General features: G+C 43.3%; 1 protein-coding gene across 1 annotated transcript in view; it reads left to right on the plus strand.

Annotated features, from left to right (window-relative positions):
- Positions 1-19,838, plus strand: part of FARP2 (FERM, ARH/RhoGEF and pleckstrin domain protein 2) — a 73,445-nt gene that overhangs the window by 39,451 nt on the left and 14,156 nt on the right. The window contains exons 12-17 of the mRNA XM_066194053.1: positions 707-764; positions 1,410-1,650; positions 12,378-12,556; positions 17,099-17,188; positions 18,385-18,518; positions 19,384-19,465. Of these exons, the coding sequence (XP_066050150.1) occupies positions 707-764; positions 1,410-1,650; positions 12,378-12,556; positions 17,099-17,188; positions 18,385-18,518; positions 19,384-19,465 (784 nt within the window). The remainder of the gene's footprint in view (positions 1-706; positions 765-1,409; positions 1,651-12,377; positions 12,557-17,098; positions 17,189-18,384; positions 18,519-19,383; positions 19,466-19,838) is intronic.

Below are 19,838 nucleotides of genomic sequence, written 5' to 3' on the forward strand. Positions count from 1 at the left end.
ATTTTATATGGTTGACTGAATTCATAAAAATTTGTACAGTTGTTGCAGATTAGCTCGTTCTGGTTCTGAAGCCATTCTTCTGTGTAATAATGACAAAGGATGGAGCTAAACTAAAATGTGCTGTTTAATATTCAGTTAGTATTCAGCCCCAAGTTGTTCTTGAGGTCTCCTTCAGTGGTACCAAGAGATCCCCACCAGCCAGGTGGGGGTCAGTCTCTTCTCCCAGGTAACAAGTGACAGGACAAAAGGAAACAGCTTCAGGTTGTGCCATGAGAAGATTAGGTTGGATACTGGGAAAAATTTCTTCACTGAAAGGTTGGTCAGGCACTGGCACAGGCTGCCCAGGGTTGGAGTCACTACCCCTGGAGGTGTTCAAAAGATGTGGAGATAAAGCACTTGGAGACGTGGGTTACTGTTGGGGGAACAGTTGGGCTTGATGATCTTAGAGGCCATTTCCAATCTTAATGATTCTCTGATTCTGTGAATGATCCGGATCTTACTTTATTCCATTTTTGTGTGTTTCTTACCCTTGCATCATTTAATTTAGAACTCTTTTGACCTTTTAAAACTTGAACTAGTTATTAACAAAACACCGTAGAATAGATCTTGAGATGTTTCTATTGGCTACTGGCCTGGCCATAAGTGATGGGGGAAGGAATGAGGCTGATGCATGTGTTGGATGCTGACAGGCTGCTCTGTTCCACAGGAGGCACAGCAAGGTCAGAGCATCCACTCGCACCTCGAACACAGGCGTGCCAAAGCAGGTCAGTTCTGCAGCACTCTCGGTGTTGTGGGCAGGGGCATGGGCAAACAGCTTTTTGAGGTGATAGTCAAGGAGTCAACTCACCAGAATTGCTGCCACTGTTTGCTCCTTTGTCTGGCTGCGCAGTTCTTTTTGTTGGTGTTACTGATTTGACAGTTGTAGCAAGTTGAGTGTGAAGTGAGTAGTATTTTTACTCCAAGTTCCACTGAAGCGAAAAGGAAGTGTTGGACTTTCTAGTATGTTGTTATTTCAGAGGTTTAGTTTATCTCCAGGTCCACTCTGACTGCTCTCTGGCAGTCTCAAAGCTGTTGTAAGATGCCTTCTGCAGGACACAGCTAGTAACAATCATTTCACTGAATGCAACATGGGAGAGGTTAAGGAAGCATCACGGAATTTCACTGTCATTTTGTTGTTTTTCTTTGTGGGTACTTGTTCAGCTATAAAATATATGCTTTTAACTTTCCATCCAGTTATCAGAATTAAGGAAAAAACCCTTGCCTTTTACAGTATCTGCTGTAAAGTGAGCTCCTGTGAAGCATGTATTCCTTCTGCCTATGGATATAACAGGATGTTACATTTGTTTTTAATGTATTCCAAAAACCTCTTTATGTGTTTTGTGTTTCTGCTTTTTTTTTCCCCCTTTTAGAGTGTCCCATTCACTGAGGGCTTGAGAACTCCAGGGTCTCCTGCCTCAACAGCTGCCCCCTTCCACTCTGCTCACTCCTTGGCCAATCCCGCTTCCATCCTGCCCATGTTTGCTGAACCCAGCCCTTCCTCCTTGGACCCCCGAGCACCGTACACAAGGATTCCAGACAAAACCACTGCAGCACCAGTGGAAGAAGCGGGGAGGAAGCTGATGCAGCGGCCTGGATCTCCTGTGCTCCAAGGTGTTGGGTTTGGTAGTGTTGCAGGAAACTGTGACCCGTCTTGTCCTGTTGTTGAGAGTGGTTGCGGTATAGACGTAGATGTAGAGAGGAGTAGTAAGGAGAGCAGGATTGCTGGTTGTAAAAATGACAATGATGAGGATGACTTTACCACAGGTGTGTTCATTGCTGAAAAAGAGCAGCAGCATGGCAGCCGAGGTGCCCCTCTTTTCACACTGGCAAATTCCCAGTTACAGGTGTCAGAGGAGTTCATTGATGATGACCCAGCAGAAATGTCCTTTTTTGCTGGGGGCTCTGAGGCGTTTTCCTACGTGTACAGTGGCTTAGAATTAAAGGGTTCTGAGTTTTCTAAGTGTCTGTCAGAGTCAGCTGGTTTAACTGCAGATGCCCTCCAGCAGAACACGGTCTCTGCTCAGTCGAGCCCTGACAGGTACTCAACTGAGGCCGTGGATATGAACATGGAAGAGGAGTTTGAATTTGAAGAAGGGAGCGACTTCAACGGCAACGAGAGGCCGTCGGACACCTCGGAGCTGTTTGAGGTGAAGGCCCAAGCCAGCAGAATGCAGAGCCTCCTGAGCCCCTCGGAAACGAGCTCCCTCATCAACAACCGCTCCGAGAGCAGCTCCCTCAACAACCTGCCGCTGAACGGCACCTCCTCCCTGCACACCTACGGCTCTGCCAACCACTCCGAGGCCAGCTCCATGCTCAACTTCCCTGCCTACTCCGTGCGCTCCGAGTCCAGCTCAGCCTTCCAGTTCACGGACATCATCGACCAGCTGGAGCAGCTGAGCTGCCCGCCCACCGCCACGGAAGACTCCAGCAGCACCGACACCGACTCCTGGGACTCGGAGTCAGCTGCACCTCTGGATGTGAACCTTTTCTTTAGTAACCCCTTCGCCCAAACCACGGGGGACAACTATGCCTTTGACTTTCAGAATAATTTAAAAAATCTCACGCAAGAAGACTGGACGGAGAAGTCAAAAATCAATTGATTGTCTTGATTTTTTGTGATGGATTCCTCTATGCTTTCCAGATTTGGAAGCCAATAGAGTGTGATATCAGTCAGTCCGATGGCTGGATTTTAAATCACATAACATAGTTGATTTTTATTTTTTTTTTTTATGTGCCTCTTCAGCGTCCTTCAAAGCATCCAAGTTTTGGTGCTGTGTTCCTGTGCATCACGCTATGTCTAGAATGGGTTATAATAGTCTAAAATGTTGGAAAACACTACATTTAGGAAAAAATACTGATTTCAGAAAATTTTAAGTATCAACTGGCTCATGCAGACGTCACAACTTACAGTATCGTGAAGGATTTCTTCGGCTGTAAACATATCTGTAAGAGTCTCATATAATATGCTGTTCCTCCAAAATCCAAATAAAGCAGTCACTTTTGCACGTGCTTGTTAACCAGCAGCTGCATCCACTAAATTGCCTGTTTTCCAGCGTTGTAGCAAGATCCTCATTTTGGGTTTATTTTTGTTTCCATACTCAAAAAAACCCAAACAGTCTTCAAATCATCTCTGAAGGACAGTTTTAAAAATACCAAACCTATGCAACACGTCTGTGGTATGCTTTGAAGAATAAATAGCCTATACCTGCCTCTGGAAGGTAGTTTGCAGGAGGGAATGTGTGTACAACCAAATGGAAATAAGAGTTTCCAAGCTTCTTGTGAAGACAAGCTTATTTGCTGACTTCCAATGGTGTCTTCAGCAGTCCAGCAACAAATGTTTTGCAGCAGTTTGGAGATAAACAGAGACTATAAAAGCACTTAATCCCCATCACATTTCCCTTCTTTCTCATTATTAATCACTCTGCGTAAAAATACAAATTAATTCAGAAAAAATATTCTGTATCTGTGGAGGACAGCTGGTGGTAAACCTGGTGTTAGCTTTGACTTCTTCTTTAAAATATGGACTGTATTCAGAAAAATACTGTAATTTTTCTGAGAAATGGAGTTGTTAGGAGAGTTAAATAATATAGACAACAGTTAGAGCTTCAGGGCTTTTGTAAATTCTTTTAGACAGGTGACTTTGATGAGAGAGTTGAGCTGTAAGTTTGTAAGTCTAATGGAAAAGACAATTGAATTGTTGCTTAACTGGTCACATTTAATTTAGCAACATTTATTGAGGTGAAACAACAAAAGTTATGAAATGTACTTCCCAACTGCCACGGATTGTGGGGGGGGGAATTCTGAGCTTCAGCTTGTAGGAGCATTTTTTGGACTATATACATGCAGGAATAGGAAATCCATAACACCTGACCCAAATCTTGTGATGGAAAGCATCATCTCATTCAGCCACTTGGTTTTGGGGTTCCCTTCTGCCCAGTTTTCAGAGTCCTCAGTTTGCAGAGAGAGTGCAGTACTAATACAGTTGATGCCTTCAAAATAAGCAACTTTGTTACAAATATAACTTTATCATCAATATTATTGCTACCAGTTCAAATACGGTCTTGATATATCATTAAAGACCTTCATTGTTTACTCAAACATTTAAAGAATACTATTATATCTCAAAATTCTGTTAACTAAAATTTGATGGAACACTTTTCAACATGAGGCAGAACTCAAGGAGGTAAAACCTCTTTTAGTCACCCATTTCTTCCAGGTTAGTTTTACCAAGGTTTAACTATTCTGCACAGAACTTGCTTTTATCTTGTGCTTGAATGGAATGTGTGTTGTCCTGTGAGAAACCTGTCCCCTTTGCCAGCAGCACAGAAAGACAAAGCACATTGAGAACCAAGTATTAGCTCAGACCTCCAGTAATGCACTGGAAAAAACCTTTTTTTTTTTTTTTTTTTTTTTTTTTCGCTATATGTCACTTCTATTTTATTTCTTTCCTGTTGAATGTGTGTCCTGGCTCTTTGTGGGACTTTATTCAGGCCTGTGGAGATGATGATGTGGACTGTGGGTGTGTGGTGTGACTTTTTGAAACAGGACTTGGAGGTCTGCAGTGGTGTAGAGAGCTGGTGCCTTTAAGTACATTTTTAGGTGATTTGTCTGATTTCTTCCCAGAATGAACAACATCATGTAACCTAAGGAAGAAAATCACCAAAAAGACATAATTCTGTCTTCAAACTCTGTAACAGGTGGTAGCATCAGGGACAAGTATATAGATAAAGATATATATAGAGAAAGGCTGTTGGTGTCTTAGATCTTTTAAAATGAGAATCAGAATTCAGCTATTACATATAACTGTGTCTGCCTCTGTTTCATGTCCTGTGCCTCAATCATAAGCATTCCTTTAAATGTGTTAGAGTAGGGAATAAATTCAACTAAATTCTCTTCATTTTTGAAAGATCTTGGGAAAAAGCTGCCTATATTTTCAATGTACAGGATTGCCAATTTGCCTTCTTGCACCATAGTTAGTCTGAAAAGTTGTCTTCAATGTTTTCTTCCTGTATTTTAAACTGTGCAGATCTTTTATTGGCAGTTCTAACTCTCAGGGATTTTTTTTTCAAAGAAACCAGGAAGTTTCTTAATGTGGTGCCCCTTTTGTTTTTCAAAGGAATGGTAGTGACTAGGATTTCAGTCTTCTACCTTAGAGCAAGTTGTGTGGATCCACATGTGAGGAAGAAGTGAGGGGAGCTTTGACCCTGGTACAGACCTGTTTAGGTGAAGGTTTTAGGTACAGAATGAGAGTTCAGAGCTGCTGCTGTTCCCCTGTTAGTTCTATTTGTGCTCTGGCTGGCTGGTAGCATAGAGCTGTCTTCGTTTCCTTCTGTGCTTCACTTGATTTCCAAAGCCATGTGGCTTCTGAGGATATCTTTGCGTGCTTAGCTGTGTTGTTTAGTTCAAGGTTTCCCAGACAGACACGAAAGAGCAGAAAATTTGGTTCATTGTAACACCCCCTGGCTAGAGTTTTTATTATAGCAAGAAAGTTGTGAGCAAAGGTTCTGCATCATTTCCTTCAGAGACTTAAGTTCAGATTCCATTTCTGGTAGAGGTGGAGAGAAAAGCAGTTGCCCTCAAGGTAGTGTGGCAGCTCAGACCTCAGGAAGCTTGAGCACCATGTGTGGGTTATTGCAGTGCAGTGGAGCTGTCCTCTTCCCCCCTGGCTGTCTCCTGAGGTGGTAGGAGAAGGTGAGACAAGGAATGTCTTTCCCTGCTCTGTCCCCTTCATTTACTTTTGTGTAGCATGAGGGGAGTGGTGAGCTGGAGAGCACTGTGTGTGTCCTGAGTGCTGGCAATGCCGCTTAACTTCCAGCATTGTTCCCTGGGGTTTGTTTTATTTTCTTGTTACAGTGTTGATACTAAAACTTAGTACTGATTTCTGTTTATTTCCTGAGAACACAAGCTTTCCTTTCTTGAAGGTGAGTGGTGAGCTGGCAGTGTGAGAGCCAGGAACTTTGCAGACCCTAGGCAGTGACCTCTGCAGTGGGAACCAGTGGAAAACAGGGGAAATGACTTAGGAAAAATGACAAGATCAAGATCTTTATCGAGTATCGCATACAAGAAACCAGCATTTGAGGATCTCTGGTAGGACAGATAAAACCTAGGTGTAAACTTGGTGAGTCTGTGGCTAGCAAGTGGTTGTATTCCCACTCCTCCCAGCACACACCTCTGCAGGTACATCCTTGCACATTTGCTTTGTGCCTCCCACCCCGTGGGGAGCTGGGGACTCACACAGGTATGAACATTTCTAGCCAGTGCACATGTTTTAGTGCTGTGTTTTTCCAGGAGGAAAACCACAGGGGTTTTCCAAGTGTGTTCTGCTCTACACAGTGCACCCAGCAGCTGTTGTAGCTGGCTCAGCAAAGGGAGTGTGCCAGGGCTCCACAGTGAAGCAGGACTTTTTTCCATCCTTCCACATCTCTCTGTTCTGCTTTAGCAAACACAGGCAGCTGTAGGATGCATGCCAGTATTAGTGGCTTTCCCCACTAAGTCAGGCTGCTGGGCTTAGCTCTCTGCAGTGCAACTGAAGGAAAGCAAAATGAGTGTTTTGAGTGAGCAATTTAATCCCCACCTGTACTTCTCTGTGTGTGTTCTTACAACCTTTCTGGTGCTTAAACACATTTATTAAATGTAAAGCGCTACATCAGAACATTTTTCTTCATCATCTATGCAGTTAATGAAACTTAATTTGCACAAAACGTGGGTCATGGAATATTCTCTGACCTCTCTACCACCTGGTTAAGCTTTGTTAAGTTTACTAACCTGTGTAATCTATCGTGCACAGACTTTGTAATTTTGAAGTATTCATTAGTAAAGTAATACATGCTGTATATTCCCAGGGCTTGCCATATGTTATCTTAGGGTGGAATAGGGCCATATATCAATCTACCCTCAACTTTCACTTCAATTTCCAGTAAATTTCAGAGATGCTGAATGATCTGGATAATACCAAGTATTGATCTCCTTTTCCCTGTGCTTATTTGTATTGTGGTCATAGGTGATTTTATTGAAGAGATTTTTTTTTTTTTTTGTGGCTTGGTTATGGTTTGATATTGGGTGGTTTTACTTGGTTTTTTTTTTTTTGTTTTGGTTGGTTTTTTTGTTTGTTTTGTTTTTGTTTTTTTGGTGGTGGTAGATTTTGTCTAGTTGCAAGTCTTGGTAGGAGTAATTTTTTGTGAAGACACTAATAAAAGTTGTTATGATTTTATGCTTTTTTGGTGCAAACCTGTCGGTAAGTCATTCCCATTATTGTCATTTTGCAAAATGTTCTAAGCCATAATTACTCAGTACTGAATGAGTGTAATCACAGGTCTCAATGTAGTCCTTTAGCTGTCATTGCATGTCATTTTTAGGGACTCTTGCACCTCACTTGTCACAAGGGCTGTGTGTATATGTATGGCTGTACATATACATTCTCTGTCTGAAGATGGGGAGACTTCACAGTTCCAAATACAGCATAAAATCCTCTTAATTAATTACCTGCCCATGGGCTCCCATAGGATTACCCCACTGGGTGAGCTGGAGGTTTGGAAGTTCAAATTTGGAACATGATAATTTGAACCTTGCCTGTGGGGACGTTTCCTGTACATTTGCAGAATTCATAATGTTCCACAGTTGCTGGAATCACAAAATTCCTGATTATCGGTACATACAGGGGTACGTGTGCCTTGGTTAGAGGGACACCCCAGTTCCATAGGTGCTACTCTTGCCAGGAAAAGATTACATTCAAACAAAGAGAGCTGGAATTTTTAAAAATTGATCTCTTGAACTTTATCTTTTATATGGTAAATGTTTATTGAATTATATGTTGGGGTTTTGAGTATCTTTGTGTCTGTTCAGATTGCCAATTATGAACCTACAGATTTGTACTAATTCATAATTTTAATTGTTTATGCAATAAAACAAGGAAAACTTTGATATAAATGACAACATGGGCTTTTTAGCTTTATTTTCATTATCCTTACCTTTGAAATAGAATAAATATTTGTTCTCCTAGCCAAGGCATCTTACAGTTTTATTCCCAGCTTTCTCCACACAGTTTTCCGCCTGTAGCACTTTGTTGACAATGGAGCACATTAGGCAAACACTGGTGTGTGGGTTTCAAATTCCTGGCTTGAGCAGATCTTTTGCTTGGGATACAAATGGGACTAGAAGCTCAGATTTCTTTGTAGGAATTATATTTATTGTGGAGACCTTTTCTTTTAAACTAGATATATCCCTTGAACTCTCTTTCCTGTATGTCTGTTTTTACTGGAAGATTGTCCTTTTTTGCAAACATAGCATGTGAAGGTGGAGGCATGTTTTCTACCTGGCAGGTTCTCCTCCAGGTGTCTGTGGCCAGTGTTTAGGTAAATCCTCTTCCCTGCAAATGGGGCTTTTACAAGGTGGAAATGTGGCAAAAGAAGAGTGGTTGTTTGGGGTTGTTTCAGCTGTTTTATGAGCATCACCATAAAACCAGGGCCAACCTTAGGATTCTGGTAGTACCACATGTAGATGTGACCTCACAGGCACACAGCGCTGGGGCACATGCCAAGTGCTGTAAATGTGCTGTAATGTGACCTCTACCTGTTTGAGGGTAAAAAAAGAGATCTTTGAATTTAAGGTCTCTTGCACAGGTTCTTTAGGCTCTTAGATAATTTTCAAGATTTTCTTATCTCCCAAATATTTCTCATCTTTTTAAAGGGAAGATTTGCAGAGGGAAAATCTGCTAGTTGTGATGTTCTGAAAAAAGGGAGATAGGGAAAATATCCAGGATTTTACTTGTGGTACATCAGCTTGCTAATGACTTCACTCTAGAAGTAATGCTGTGTACTTTCACTCTGGAAATAATCATTTGGTCTGTGCATGTGGTGGGTTCAGCAGGGCATTGGGTGGAAGGGAGGCTCAGACCAGGCTCCCATTGTCCTCTGGTCAGCTTCTGCAGGGCTTTAGCCTGAAAATAATCTCAGCTTTAGGAGCACTAGTAATAGCAATGATACAAGAATAAAGTTGTATCTCTAAAAGTTTTCTGTGACATGCAAGAGGCACTCCATTTGATAAGGAGCTGTTGCTGACATTTGACCCTCACGTTGCTTTTGTCCATCCCATAATGCTCAGTATTGTTGGGGTAGTACTATTTTATTTGTCTGTCTTTGAATTATTTTCAGCATCCAGGCATAAAGCTTACAGAATCTGTATTTTTTGGTTTGGCCAGCCTGCACACTAAAATCTGGCTTTCTGTGTAGGATTTGAATTTAGACTGAAGAATGGAAATACCTGCTGAAAAAAATAACTGGGACGTGATGCCAAAAGCTTGTTATCTTATTATTCTGCCTGTTATCTCAGTGAAAATCAAATGGAGCCTGCTTCTACATGACTAATATTACACAGTAGCTGTGGAGGATACCCTCAGCATTTTCACCAGATTCTGTAGCTGTGCTCTTGCATACTGCAGAGCTTTTGCAATGTTTTATTGATTAGGTTTTATTTCTGTTAGGTGTATGCTGGTCTTTATGAAACTGGGTTTGTTTGCTTAAGGATACTTTTCTAACTATGGAGTGTAACTAAGAAGTATTAGTATACTTGAAGATCTTTGAGTATGTAGAATATTACACCGAGCTGATGCATTTTTGGATGTTGCCTTAAGTGCATTTGTGTGTAATGTGGAGGCAGAAATTGTTGTGTACAGGATGCAGCCGTGTCTGACTGTCTGGGCTACAGCGCTGAATTCCCACGTCATTGCATGGAGGCCTGGCTTGTGCTCACAGCATTTACAGACACCAGTTTGGGATGTTTGTGTGACTTAATTGTAGAGAACAAATTTCCACTTCATGCAGAGCATTGAAACACAGGAACATCCCTCTGAAAGAATAATCTCTTTTAATATAACTGGAGGATGCTGCGTGTGGGGAAGGGAAGACCTCGGAGCACCAAGGTTTGATGTCAAAGGGAGTCATTCACATGTTTTGATCTTCACATCAATATTTCTACCTAACTAGGAGTTTTCTACATTGAACAGCAGTTGAAATTCCTTCTCCCTTTACCATCCTTCTCTGTGAGAATGAGGAATTGCTGTCCATCCTACCTGCTTGCCTGGAGTCCTCCTGTGCTGCTCTGGTGGAGAAGACTGGGGTTATGAGAATGAAAATTTCAGTCCTCACTTGTAATATTATCTGTCAAGACACCATCACACTGAGCTTAGATCAAAAATTAAATTAAACAGATGTTGAGCTCTCTGTGACATCTTATAGCCTCTTCTAGGGGAAAAAAAATAGGGAAGTGACAGGACAAAAGAGAATGGCCTTAGGCTGAAGGAGGGAAGTTTTAGATGGAGTAAATTCTTCCTTGTGAGGGTAGTGGGGCCCTGGCACAGGCTGCCCAGAGAAGCTGTGGCTGCTCCATCCCTGGAAGAGTTCAAGGCCAGGTTGGACAGGGTTTGGAGCTACCTGGGGTAGTGGAAGGCGTCCCTGCCCATGGCAGGGAGTGGGACTGGGTGGGCTTTAAGGTCCCTTCCCACCCAAACCATTCTATGATTCTGTGAATGTGCCTCTCATTTCCATCAGGCACTCTGCCTTTGGGGAGGGGTTTTTGCTTTCTGTTTCAATGTTTGCAATTAATTTACTGGCCATCTTCTGTTGGAGGATATAAAAGGTAGAACAACCCGACTGAAAAAGCAGGGTGGTTTATAGGAAGTTAAATCCCATTTGCTCCCACTGTGTCTGAGCTTTCAGGCTGTATGGAAGCAATTCAAGTTACAGATTCTGGAATTTCTTGCTACTTTGTGTTAAATTCCAAGAACTTAAGGAAGCTCCTCACCCCTGCAAACTCGTTTGTTTGCAAGCTGTTTTTTCAGAATTCCTGGCATGTAAAAGCAAACTTGAATCCTGTTCCTGGATAGGTGAAACAAATGCTTTTTTCTGTGTTGCTTTCCTGGGGTGATATTAAAAGCAATGTAAAATGCTCAGGGAGGAGCAAAAATCTGCTCCAGAATTGGTGCTGGACTAGTTTACAAATAGTTAACTCGGCAGCCTGGATGATCTGAATCTCTTCCAGGTGACCGAGTGCAGCTCTGTTTAGCTTCCTGCGTTTGTCCATGTGGAATTACAGGCTGGGGCTGCCTCGCCCTGGGTGTGCTTTCCAAGCCTGAGCAGCTGGGAATCGAAAGCTCCCAACTCCTCCTGCAGTGCCACTGATGGTGTGAGGAGATAACTGGATATCTGTGAGGGCTGATTTTTTTTTAAAAGCCTTTCGTGATGATTTCTAAGTAGTCTGGGAAGTGATGATTTGGCACTTTGGGGTTGGCTGTTGATTTCCCCATTTGTCTTGGGGCGGGTGGTTTAGCGCTTGTGACACGACAAATCCTGCTGGGGAGGCTCGGGAGGGTGTTGAAGTTGTAGCTGCTTAAGTGCTGATACCTGTTTGGTTGCCTGATCTGAGAAAACTCGTTTGTTTGTCACAGGGAAGATTAGAAAAGTAGTATGTGAGGTTAGGAGGAACTCTGTGGGCGTATTGTGTCTGTCACCTTCCTTTGGTCCAAAAGAACTGATCTTGAATGGTCATTTTCACCCCTGAGGGAGGGTCTACATGTGAAAAGGGGAGGCTTAAATTCACTGTGATGTGTCAGAATTCTCTAAAGGGTCCGCAAAATAATAATAACAACTTAAAAAAAAAAGTTTAATAATCTAAAGCAAAGTGGTACCTGTTGCTTCTAGCAGGCTTAACTGTGGATTGTGTCCACTCAGTGCTACAAAATATTCAGTGTTTTCCTTGAGATTATTCTGTTTGTTTACTTAGAAAGGCCAGGAATGATTTTTTTTTCCATGCTCCCTCTTCGTGTAGCAATAGGCTTTCCCTTTGGACTCCAATTAGAGTTTTGGAGATACTCTAATTTCTGAGTGTATTTTTAACATACTTTGTCAGCTGGAGTGGCAAGTGATGGAATAATTTGTCCTAGCTTTTCCCTGTGTTGAAAAGTAACTCTTATACTGAAAAGCAAAAATTAAAAGCTGTATTCCTGTCCCTGCAGTATAACCCTGTGTTGTGACCTGTACTGCTACTCAGCAGCACTTTTTCCTTGACAATAAGCATTTTATCCTTCCCTTTACTGTGGTTGTGTCTGTCCTTACTGCACTGCTCCATAACCTATGGGATGCAGGGAACACTCCCTTTACTTTGAGATACACACCGAAGTCTTTGGATTTGCATGCCTTTTTGCTCTTTTTCTTTTACCTTTTAAAAAATAATACGAGATTGCAATTCCAGTTTGCTGTAACAGTGGATAATCTCCTTATTTGCACTATCTTTGAAATAATTTTCTCTCCTTTTCCACTCCATTTTCTTGTTGTGTTCCCACCCAGGCCTGCCTGTGGACCATCCCCAGCTCTCCTCCATTGTGCTGAAGAGTCCCCTGGGCGTGACCCCAGCCTTTCAGGTGAACTTGAATGCCGTCACTCAGGGCTCGTCCCCTCTGCTCAGCCCTGTCCTCAGCGACGCCGGCGGGGCCAGGATAGAAGAGGATGATGAAATGAAGAGGAAGGTAAGATCCCAGAGCTGGGGAATGCTGGTGCCATGTGGGAGCTGTGCTTGCTGGGTGCTGAATGCTGATTGTGTTGTGTTCTGTGGTGGCCGTGGTAAAACTCCAGTGCTGGAGGTTGGTCAGATGTGTTGTGCTGTTGTGGCAGGAGTCCCCGGTGCACTCCTGACATCTTCTTGGCCACTGGGACCACCTCCCTGTGTTTTAGCAGGAGCAGCATGTCAGGGAGCTGCGTTCAATATCCACCTTTTGTACCTCAGAATGGAAATGAATTCTGGTTGGATATTAGGGAAAGGTTCTTCACCCTGAGGCTGATCCCTGGAACAGGTTCCCTAGGGAAGTGATCACAACACCAAGCCTAACAAAGATCAAGGAATACCTGGATGGTGCCTCTAGCCATATGGTTTATTTTCAGGTGGATCTGCAAGCAGTGGGGAGCTGGACACAATGTTCCTCAGAGATTCTTATTTGTTAAGGTGTAAGGCGTTTGCTTCCTGGGTTTCTTCCTTCCCGTGCAGTCTCATTGGTCCATCTCACCATGTGTTGTTCCTCCAGGTCATGCTTTCTGATCATAACAGGACCTTTAGAGTGGTCCTGAGGTGTTCCCCTTGAACTCTGCAGGACCTGAGCTTAGTGGGAATTCTCTCACATCCATTTCATCATGGGCTTGCTCAGCAGAGCTGGCCATGTTGCTGAATTTGTCCTCTCTGTGGCTGACCCTTCTGTCTGGAGACAGGTTGACTGACAGTTCTCTGGCCTTGCAGAAGCTGGAGTCTCACTTTCTGGAAAGAGGGGGACAAAAAAGCCCTTGACTTTTCCAGGTGCAGTGAGTCTCAAACTAGGAGCAGCTTTGGGTCTTCAAGATGTGCTTATGTCTAAGTACTGCTCCATGCCTGGGCTGCTTTCTTTCTGCCTACCAGTGAGCACTGGTTGCTTTAACCAGGGGCTCCCCCAGGATGTGGGGTTTTCCTCACCCCCATGTAGAGCTCAGGATTTGCTGCATTTCTTCCGGGAGGATAAAGAAGTCCACCTAACAGTAGAGTTCCATGACCATTTTCCTGGAAGACTCTGCTCTCCTTGTCTTGCTCGCAGAGAAGTTTGTTGGCTCTGGTGCTTGAGAAAGATCCAAGATCTTCCATTACAGTGCAAGGAATGCTCCACTGTCCAAACTCAGTTCCATATGGAGTCAGTGGCCACACTGGGATCTGCAGTTTTCCATGCAGCCACAAAGAAGAAACCACTTTGTGTGGTCTTTGCTTCTGCTCTTCTGGTTGTCTTCCCTCTGTCAGGATCAGGATCCTCAGGCAAGAAGGTCACAAGTCTCTGCTCTTTGGTGTCTTTACCACATTCTTGGGCACCTCCAGGCACTTCTGTGATGCTGTTGAGAAACACCCATGGTGTGGACGTGGTGCAAGTGCTTGCCAGAGAGAGGAAGGTTTAACCAGGAACTGGCAGCTGAGCTGCAGACAACCCACCCGACTGGCAGCTTCCCGTCTCATTTAGGCTTTTTGAGGGAGTTTATAGCTTTGGCTGATCACTCTACTATTAGTTTCCATAGTTATTTTAAAATAACTCCTCTCATTTATCCTTATAGCTTGGAAATAATGAGCAAAAGCAGTGTTAGCTGACTTAAATGTGAAGCCCAACCCTTTCTTCCACATTCTGCAAGGTCTGGTGTTTCGGCAGCCTGTGTTCTCCTTTAGGCTGAAACTAATTTATGAAAGTGAGACTCCTCAGAAGGGAACTTCTTTTTATTGTATAGATCTTAAGCTTGATCAACTCCTGAGTATTCCAAGGCTTTGATGTCTATTCAGAGACATCGTTTTAAGTGAAGCAGATGCAGGAGGAGACCAGTGTTAAATTGGTTACATTTCACAGGAGCTTTACAGCTTTGTTGTACAAGGAAAATGTAATCTTACGATATATCTTGACTAGAGCTCTGATTTGAGAGTGGTACTGCTGTAGTTCCACCTGGTTAATCAGGGCATGTTCTCCAACTCTCCAGCCCTCACAATGTGTGCTGTCTGCTCTTTGCTGCCATGATGCTGCTGGTCCAATACTGAGAACTTGATCAGGGGTTTTTTTCTTTTTAAATCACTTTGCTTTTCTTTCATCTTACTGGTAGATTTCTCCCTGTTCCTTTTCTAATGGAGGTTGGTTGTAGCAACCCACTTAAAAAAGGGCATTGCAGCTAGGCTTTTTGGGGGAGTTGCCCCACTCAGAGTTATTTTTAACTCTTCTGAAACCTGGTGTTTGAAGTGAAAAATTAAACATTTTTGGCCATTACAAGTTCAGAGTAGAGCTCTTCACTGCCCACAAGCTGGGGTTGCTGCATCTGGTGAGTGTTGAATGTTTCCAGGTGGGATTGTTTGTACATTATAGGGTGAAACACCAGTTTTTCCAAGTGGAGATATTTGCCTTGATGCCTGCTATGGTTGTAGAAACATTTTCTTTGGACTCTAGAAGGAGACTGCCACCTCAGAGAGTTCTTGTGTTTCCTTTTGAGGCATGAGCTGATTTTATTTCCCCTTGCAGAGCCTGAGGAGGTGTTTGGCAGGGCCCCTGTGCACTGGCAGCCTTTCCACTCCTCTGGTGCAGGGTCTGCCCAGCAGCTGCTGCCAGCACTCAGCACAAGGGATGCACTTAGGGCTGGTGCAAGACTGAAATTAAGCAAGTTAGGGGCACTAAATTCCACCAGGGAGCAAATTGGGAAGAGCAGGAACTTCTGAAAGAAGGATTGATGTGTTGGGGAGGGAGAAAGGAAGGGAAGATGCCTGGGAAAATAAAAGCCCTCTTGTGCCCCAGGTTAGCACTCAGTCAGCTGGAGGATGAAGCAGAAACCTGCAGAAATGTTCAGAGGTGGAGAAAAACATGATCCGTGCAGGCTATGAGAAGTGACAGGTTGTGACCATGGTGTGGCTTTAGTTTTTAAAGAAGTTCCCCCATCACTACCTGCCTGTGTAGAAGTCACGCTCCTGTGTTTTCACACACCTTCATGCTCTGTAAGATTTTAAAGGAGTGCAATAAGATCCTGCACACAGTCCAGAAGGGGATGTACCCAGAGCTGTGTAAAAACATCCCTGACAGCAGAAACTCTCCTCTCATGTGAGGAACTGCTGAGGCTGGGAAGTGAGATGGTAAAACTGCTCACCATAGGCTCCAGGGAGGCCAGAAAAATGATGTTGTTTCCTTTGGGAAGAGGTTGCTTATGAAGGATGCCCACTGAGGTTCTACAGTATCTGAGACTGCAGTCAGGTAAATAGCCCAAGGAAAACAGCCAAGATTAGGCAGGACTTTGCCTGACACTCTGTACTGAGACAGGTGGATTGAAGTTAAGGGGATGGCCATGGAGTGAGTAGGAGTCTGTCCTCTGGTTCCTCCAGGGAGGGGGCTGATGTGGAACTACAGTAACTAGCATAAAATAGCATGAAAAGAGACTAGACAGTGTCTCAAAATCAATTATTTGAGGACACACGCCTCTAGGGATTCTCTGGACTCAACAGAGAGGTTATTGAGCAATTATTGAGAATGTCTCCTCCATGGGCAACATGGAGCTGGAGGATTGGGAAACACTCAGTAGCTGTACTGACAGCACTGGAGGCATCTCGAAGTGACTCTACAAAGAGAATTTTTCATTCACTCAGAACATACAAGGAAACAGAAGAAAGAATTTTCAAAGCAGTGTTTCCCTCAGGAGGGGCAGAGACGGGAGAGACCAAATTTTGACATAACTCCGTGGCATTTAGCACAGAACTACAGCACAGCATAATGAGCTAAGGAGACAAAGCAGTCTCTTACCTTGAAGAGTGACTAATTCCTTAATATTACATGATTTTTAGTAATGTATATTTTCAGGCTAACTCTGATTTTGTGTTACAATTGCACAACACCTCTTACCACCATTTCATTCCTTTGTTCTTCCATATCCACTCTGTCTTCTCTCTAAAGAGCAGCCCAGAGCAATCAAGCAGCTAAAAACTGCTGCTGTTTGATTTTCTTTTTTTCTTAACTAATTCATGTGGTCTTCAAAGGAGTGGCTTGAGAAAAAGCTGTAAGTGGAAATAAACAGTTTTGGAAAAGGACTGTTTGCAGATCTGTTGGGCTGTGTTTGGTTAGAGAAGTGTTTAAAATCTAGGAATCTTGGATTAAGCGCTTCCATATTTTTGTAAATTGTTCCCTTGATTTGATATGGAAGTTCATGTAATGGAAGTGTCCAAGGCCAGGTTGGACAGGGCTTGGAGCACCCTGGTGTAGTGGAAGGTGTCCCTGCCCAGCTTTAAGGTCCCTTTTAACCTATAGCACCTGTGAGTCTATGATAATTGACATATAATTGCCATTATTTTTTAATACTCTTGCCATATAAAGAATATTTTATACGCAAGTCAGTATGTGGGAATGTGATACTGAATAAAGAGATGCCCTGTTAGTAATGAGCTGCTCCATTTGCACAGAGCAAGGGGAGGTGGATGTAAGGTTTGAGCTGATGCCCAGTAGGAAGCAGAGGTTTGTGTTTCAGTGCTCACTGCTGGCTGTGTGTCCTTTCAGCGCTACCCCACTGACAAGGCGTACTTCATAGCAAAGGAGATCCTGGCCACAGAACGCACCTATTTAAAGGACCTGGAGGTTATTACAGTGGTAAGTGGGCTTGGCTTTATTTCTCCTCCCTTTTTTTAACAGATTTGTGATTGTTAGGTTGGAAAAGCTTGGAATTTCTTCTTGTGATGTAGCGTAATCCATGAGCCAGGTAGCTGTCCCCTTCCTTGTTCCATAGCTCCTTCTGTGGGAGAGCAGATACCTTCTCTGGTCTTCCATCATTTGCTCCAGCAGCTACATCCTATGCCATCCTGATGGCTTAGGCAAACTTTTGGTCTTAAAACTGTGAACAAGGAAAGCCTAAAAACATTTTGCATTCAGATTCAGTGATATCTGCCAGCTCTGCTTATAACCTGGCTATCTTCTCCATGGTTTTCCTTGGGATGCTTTTAGCCTTGTGCCTTTGGATCTGTGAGCAGATGACAGTTGCAAAGGGCATCAAACCCATGGGAGTTACAAGAGTTTTTTCTTTTTTTATTGCTTCTGTTTTTTCCTCTCTCTTTCACCCAGAATAGACAAGTGAGTCCTGGTTTGGAGGGCAGCGTGAATTTCTAGTTCATGTGCTTCCAAAAAAGCGTTTTTTGTTTATGAGCTCCGTGTTTGAGCACTGTGACTGTTGCCTTTCTATAAGCTGTTGTTTTAATTTCATCAAAGAAAAGCTTGAGTCCCTTTCCTCTGCGTGGCCTCAGTGGAGGTGTTCTCTGCAAGCTCACTGAGCACCATCTCACTCCAATTCCTCCTACAGGCTTCCCAGCACTTCTCCTAAAAGAAGGGGGAATAACTCAGAAAAATCTCAGAGGATTTTTGTAATATCCCTGTCCCTGCCAGAAGGTGATAAAATGTGGAATGTGACCTGCAACGAGATGTCTTCAGCTGAGTAACTTGCACAGGGCTCCATGTCTGTGAGAGCAGTTTTATCTGCGTGGAAGTGGCAGCAGCTGGGGCAGCCACTGGGTAACTGACTGTCACTCAGCTGTCCCCAACCATCCCATCATTGCATTCAGAAACAAGCTTGTGCCCAGAACCAGCCATGGGCCTCATCTTCCTCATATTTGCCAAGGAAAAAAATCCCATCTTTTCATTTTTCACAAAATTACGTCTTCCCTCAATATTTCTTCTTCCTTCCTGCTGTTTCCCTGTGCATACTTTCTCCTCTCTCATCACTACAGGAGCAGAAATTTTCATACTAGCAATGAATTTCTGAGAGAAACTGATGAGAGTTTCTGGTTTTGTGGCAGTGGTTCCGCAGTGCCGTGATCAAGGAGAATGCCATGCCAGAGGGGCTGATGACTCTGCTCTTCTCCAACATAGACCCCATCTACGAGTTCCATCGAGGCTTTCTGAAGGAGATTGAGCAAAGGCTCTCACTCTGGTAAGTGAGCAGGGGGACCTTTTTCGACATCCTCACGTCAAAACCAGATTACAGTTGGTATTTCCACATCCATAGAAGTAAGGAGAAGTCTTTTATGAAATTAAAGCTACTAAAAAAGTAGAAACTAGGTTGCACAAAGCCCATTTGCCAAGCTTTTCCCTGTATATAATACCCTGTAGCTGTAGGACTTGTGCACCAGATCAAGGGTTTTGTAATCACACCATCATTTAGGTTGGGAAACACCTTTAAGATCATCAATTGTTGATATAATCTGATAGTGGCTCTCAAGCCTTAGAAAAAAGAAGGAACACGAGATGAAAAAGATGAGGTGTGTGCTTTTCCCACACCTTCCAGTTAGTGAATCTCTGGGTGAAAATGTAGGAAACATTTTTGTGATTAAGGTGGGGGTTTGGTTCTTGAAATGGAGTTTATTTCACAGATTGTTCTTAGTCTTTTAAACTTTGCATTGTTTTCTCCTGACCTGACATGTCATATATTACAGTATAGCTACCTTTCAAAAGGAGGTGATCAGCGTAAACAAAGTATGAACCAAAACAAATTCACAAAATCAGGTGGGGTCGTGTTATGATGTTTATGTGGAGGTCTGAAATGTAAAACTCTCGAATAGACTTTCACACAGTTTCCTTTCCAGTCCTTTCTCAGTTTTTTAAGCTTGTCTTTATGTTTGCTGTTTTCTGCTGCATCCATATTTAATGTACCAAATTTTCAATTTGAACAGTGAAATAGGAATGTCAAATGGCTAAAGATAATGTCCTGAATTAGGACAGGGAAGATGGAGGGAGAAAACAGAAATGTCTTGATCCCCCATGTATGTTGCCTCCTTCTTTCCTCCTGTGTGTTCCAGGGAAGGCAGAAGCAATGCTCATGTGAAAGGGGATTACCAGCGCATTGGAGATGTCATGCTCAGGAACATGCGCACGCTGAAGGTAGATACAGGATTCAAGATGTGCAATTTGGTGTTCTGTTCTGTTTTGTCAAGATCAGAGCTCAATATTTTCCTTAATCACAGAATCCCAGGAGGGTTTGGGTTAGAAGTGACCTTAAAGCCCATCTCATCCCACCCCCTGCCATGGGCAGGGACACCAGGGTGCTCCAAGCCCTGTCCAGCCTGGCCTTGGACACTTCCAGGGATCCAGGGGCAGCCACAGCTTCCCTGAGCAACCTGTGCCAGGGCCTCACCACCTGTTGCAGTCTGGTTCTTAAAATTATTAGAAGTGCCTCTGCTTTTATTAAGGTGCAGATGAGACCATATGCCAAAGTCAATAGCATGGGCTTTATTTAATAGTAAATAGCAGAGAG

The sequence above is a fragment of the Chamaea fasciata genome, unplaced genomic scaffold (genome assembly GCF_029207755.1).
Source record: "Chamaea fasciata isolate MVZ Bird 193981 ecotype frontalis unplaced genomic scaffold, bChaFas1.0.hap1 SCAF_11, whole genome shotgun sequence".
Classification (NCBI taxonomy): domain Eukaryota; kingdom Metazoa; phylum Chordata; class Aves; order Passeriformes; family Sylviidae; genus Chamaea; species Chamaea fasciata.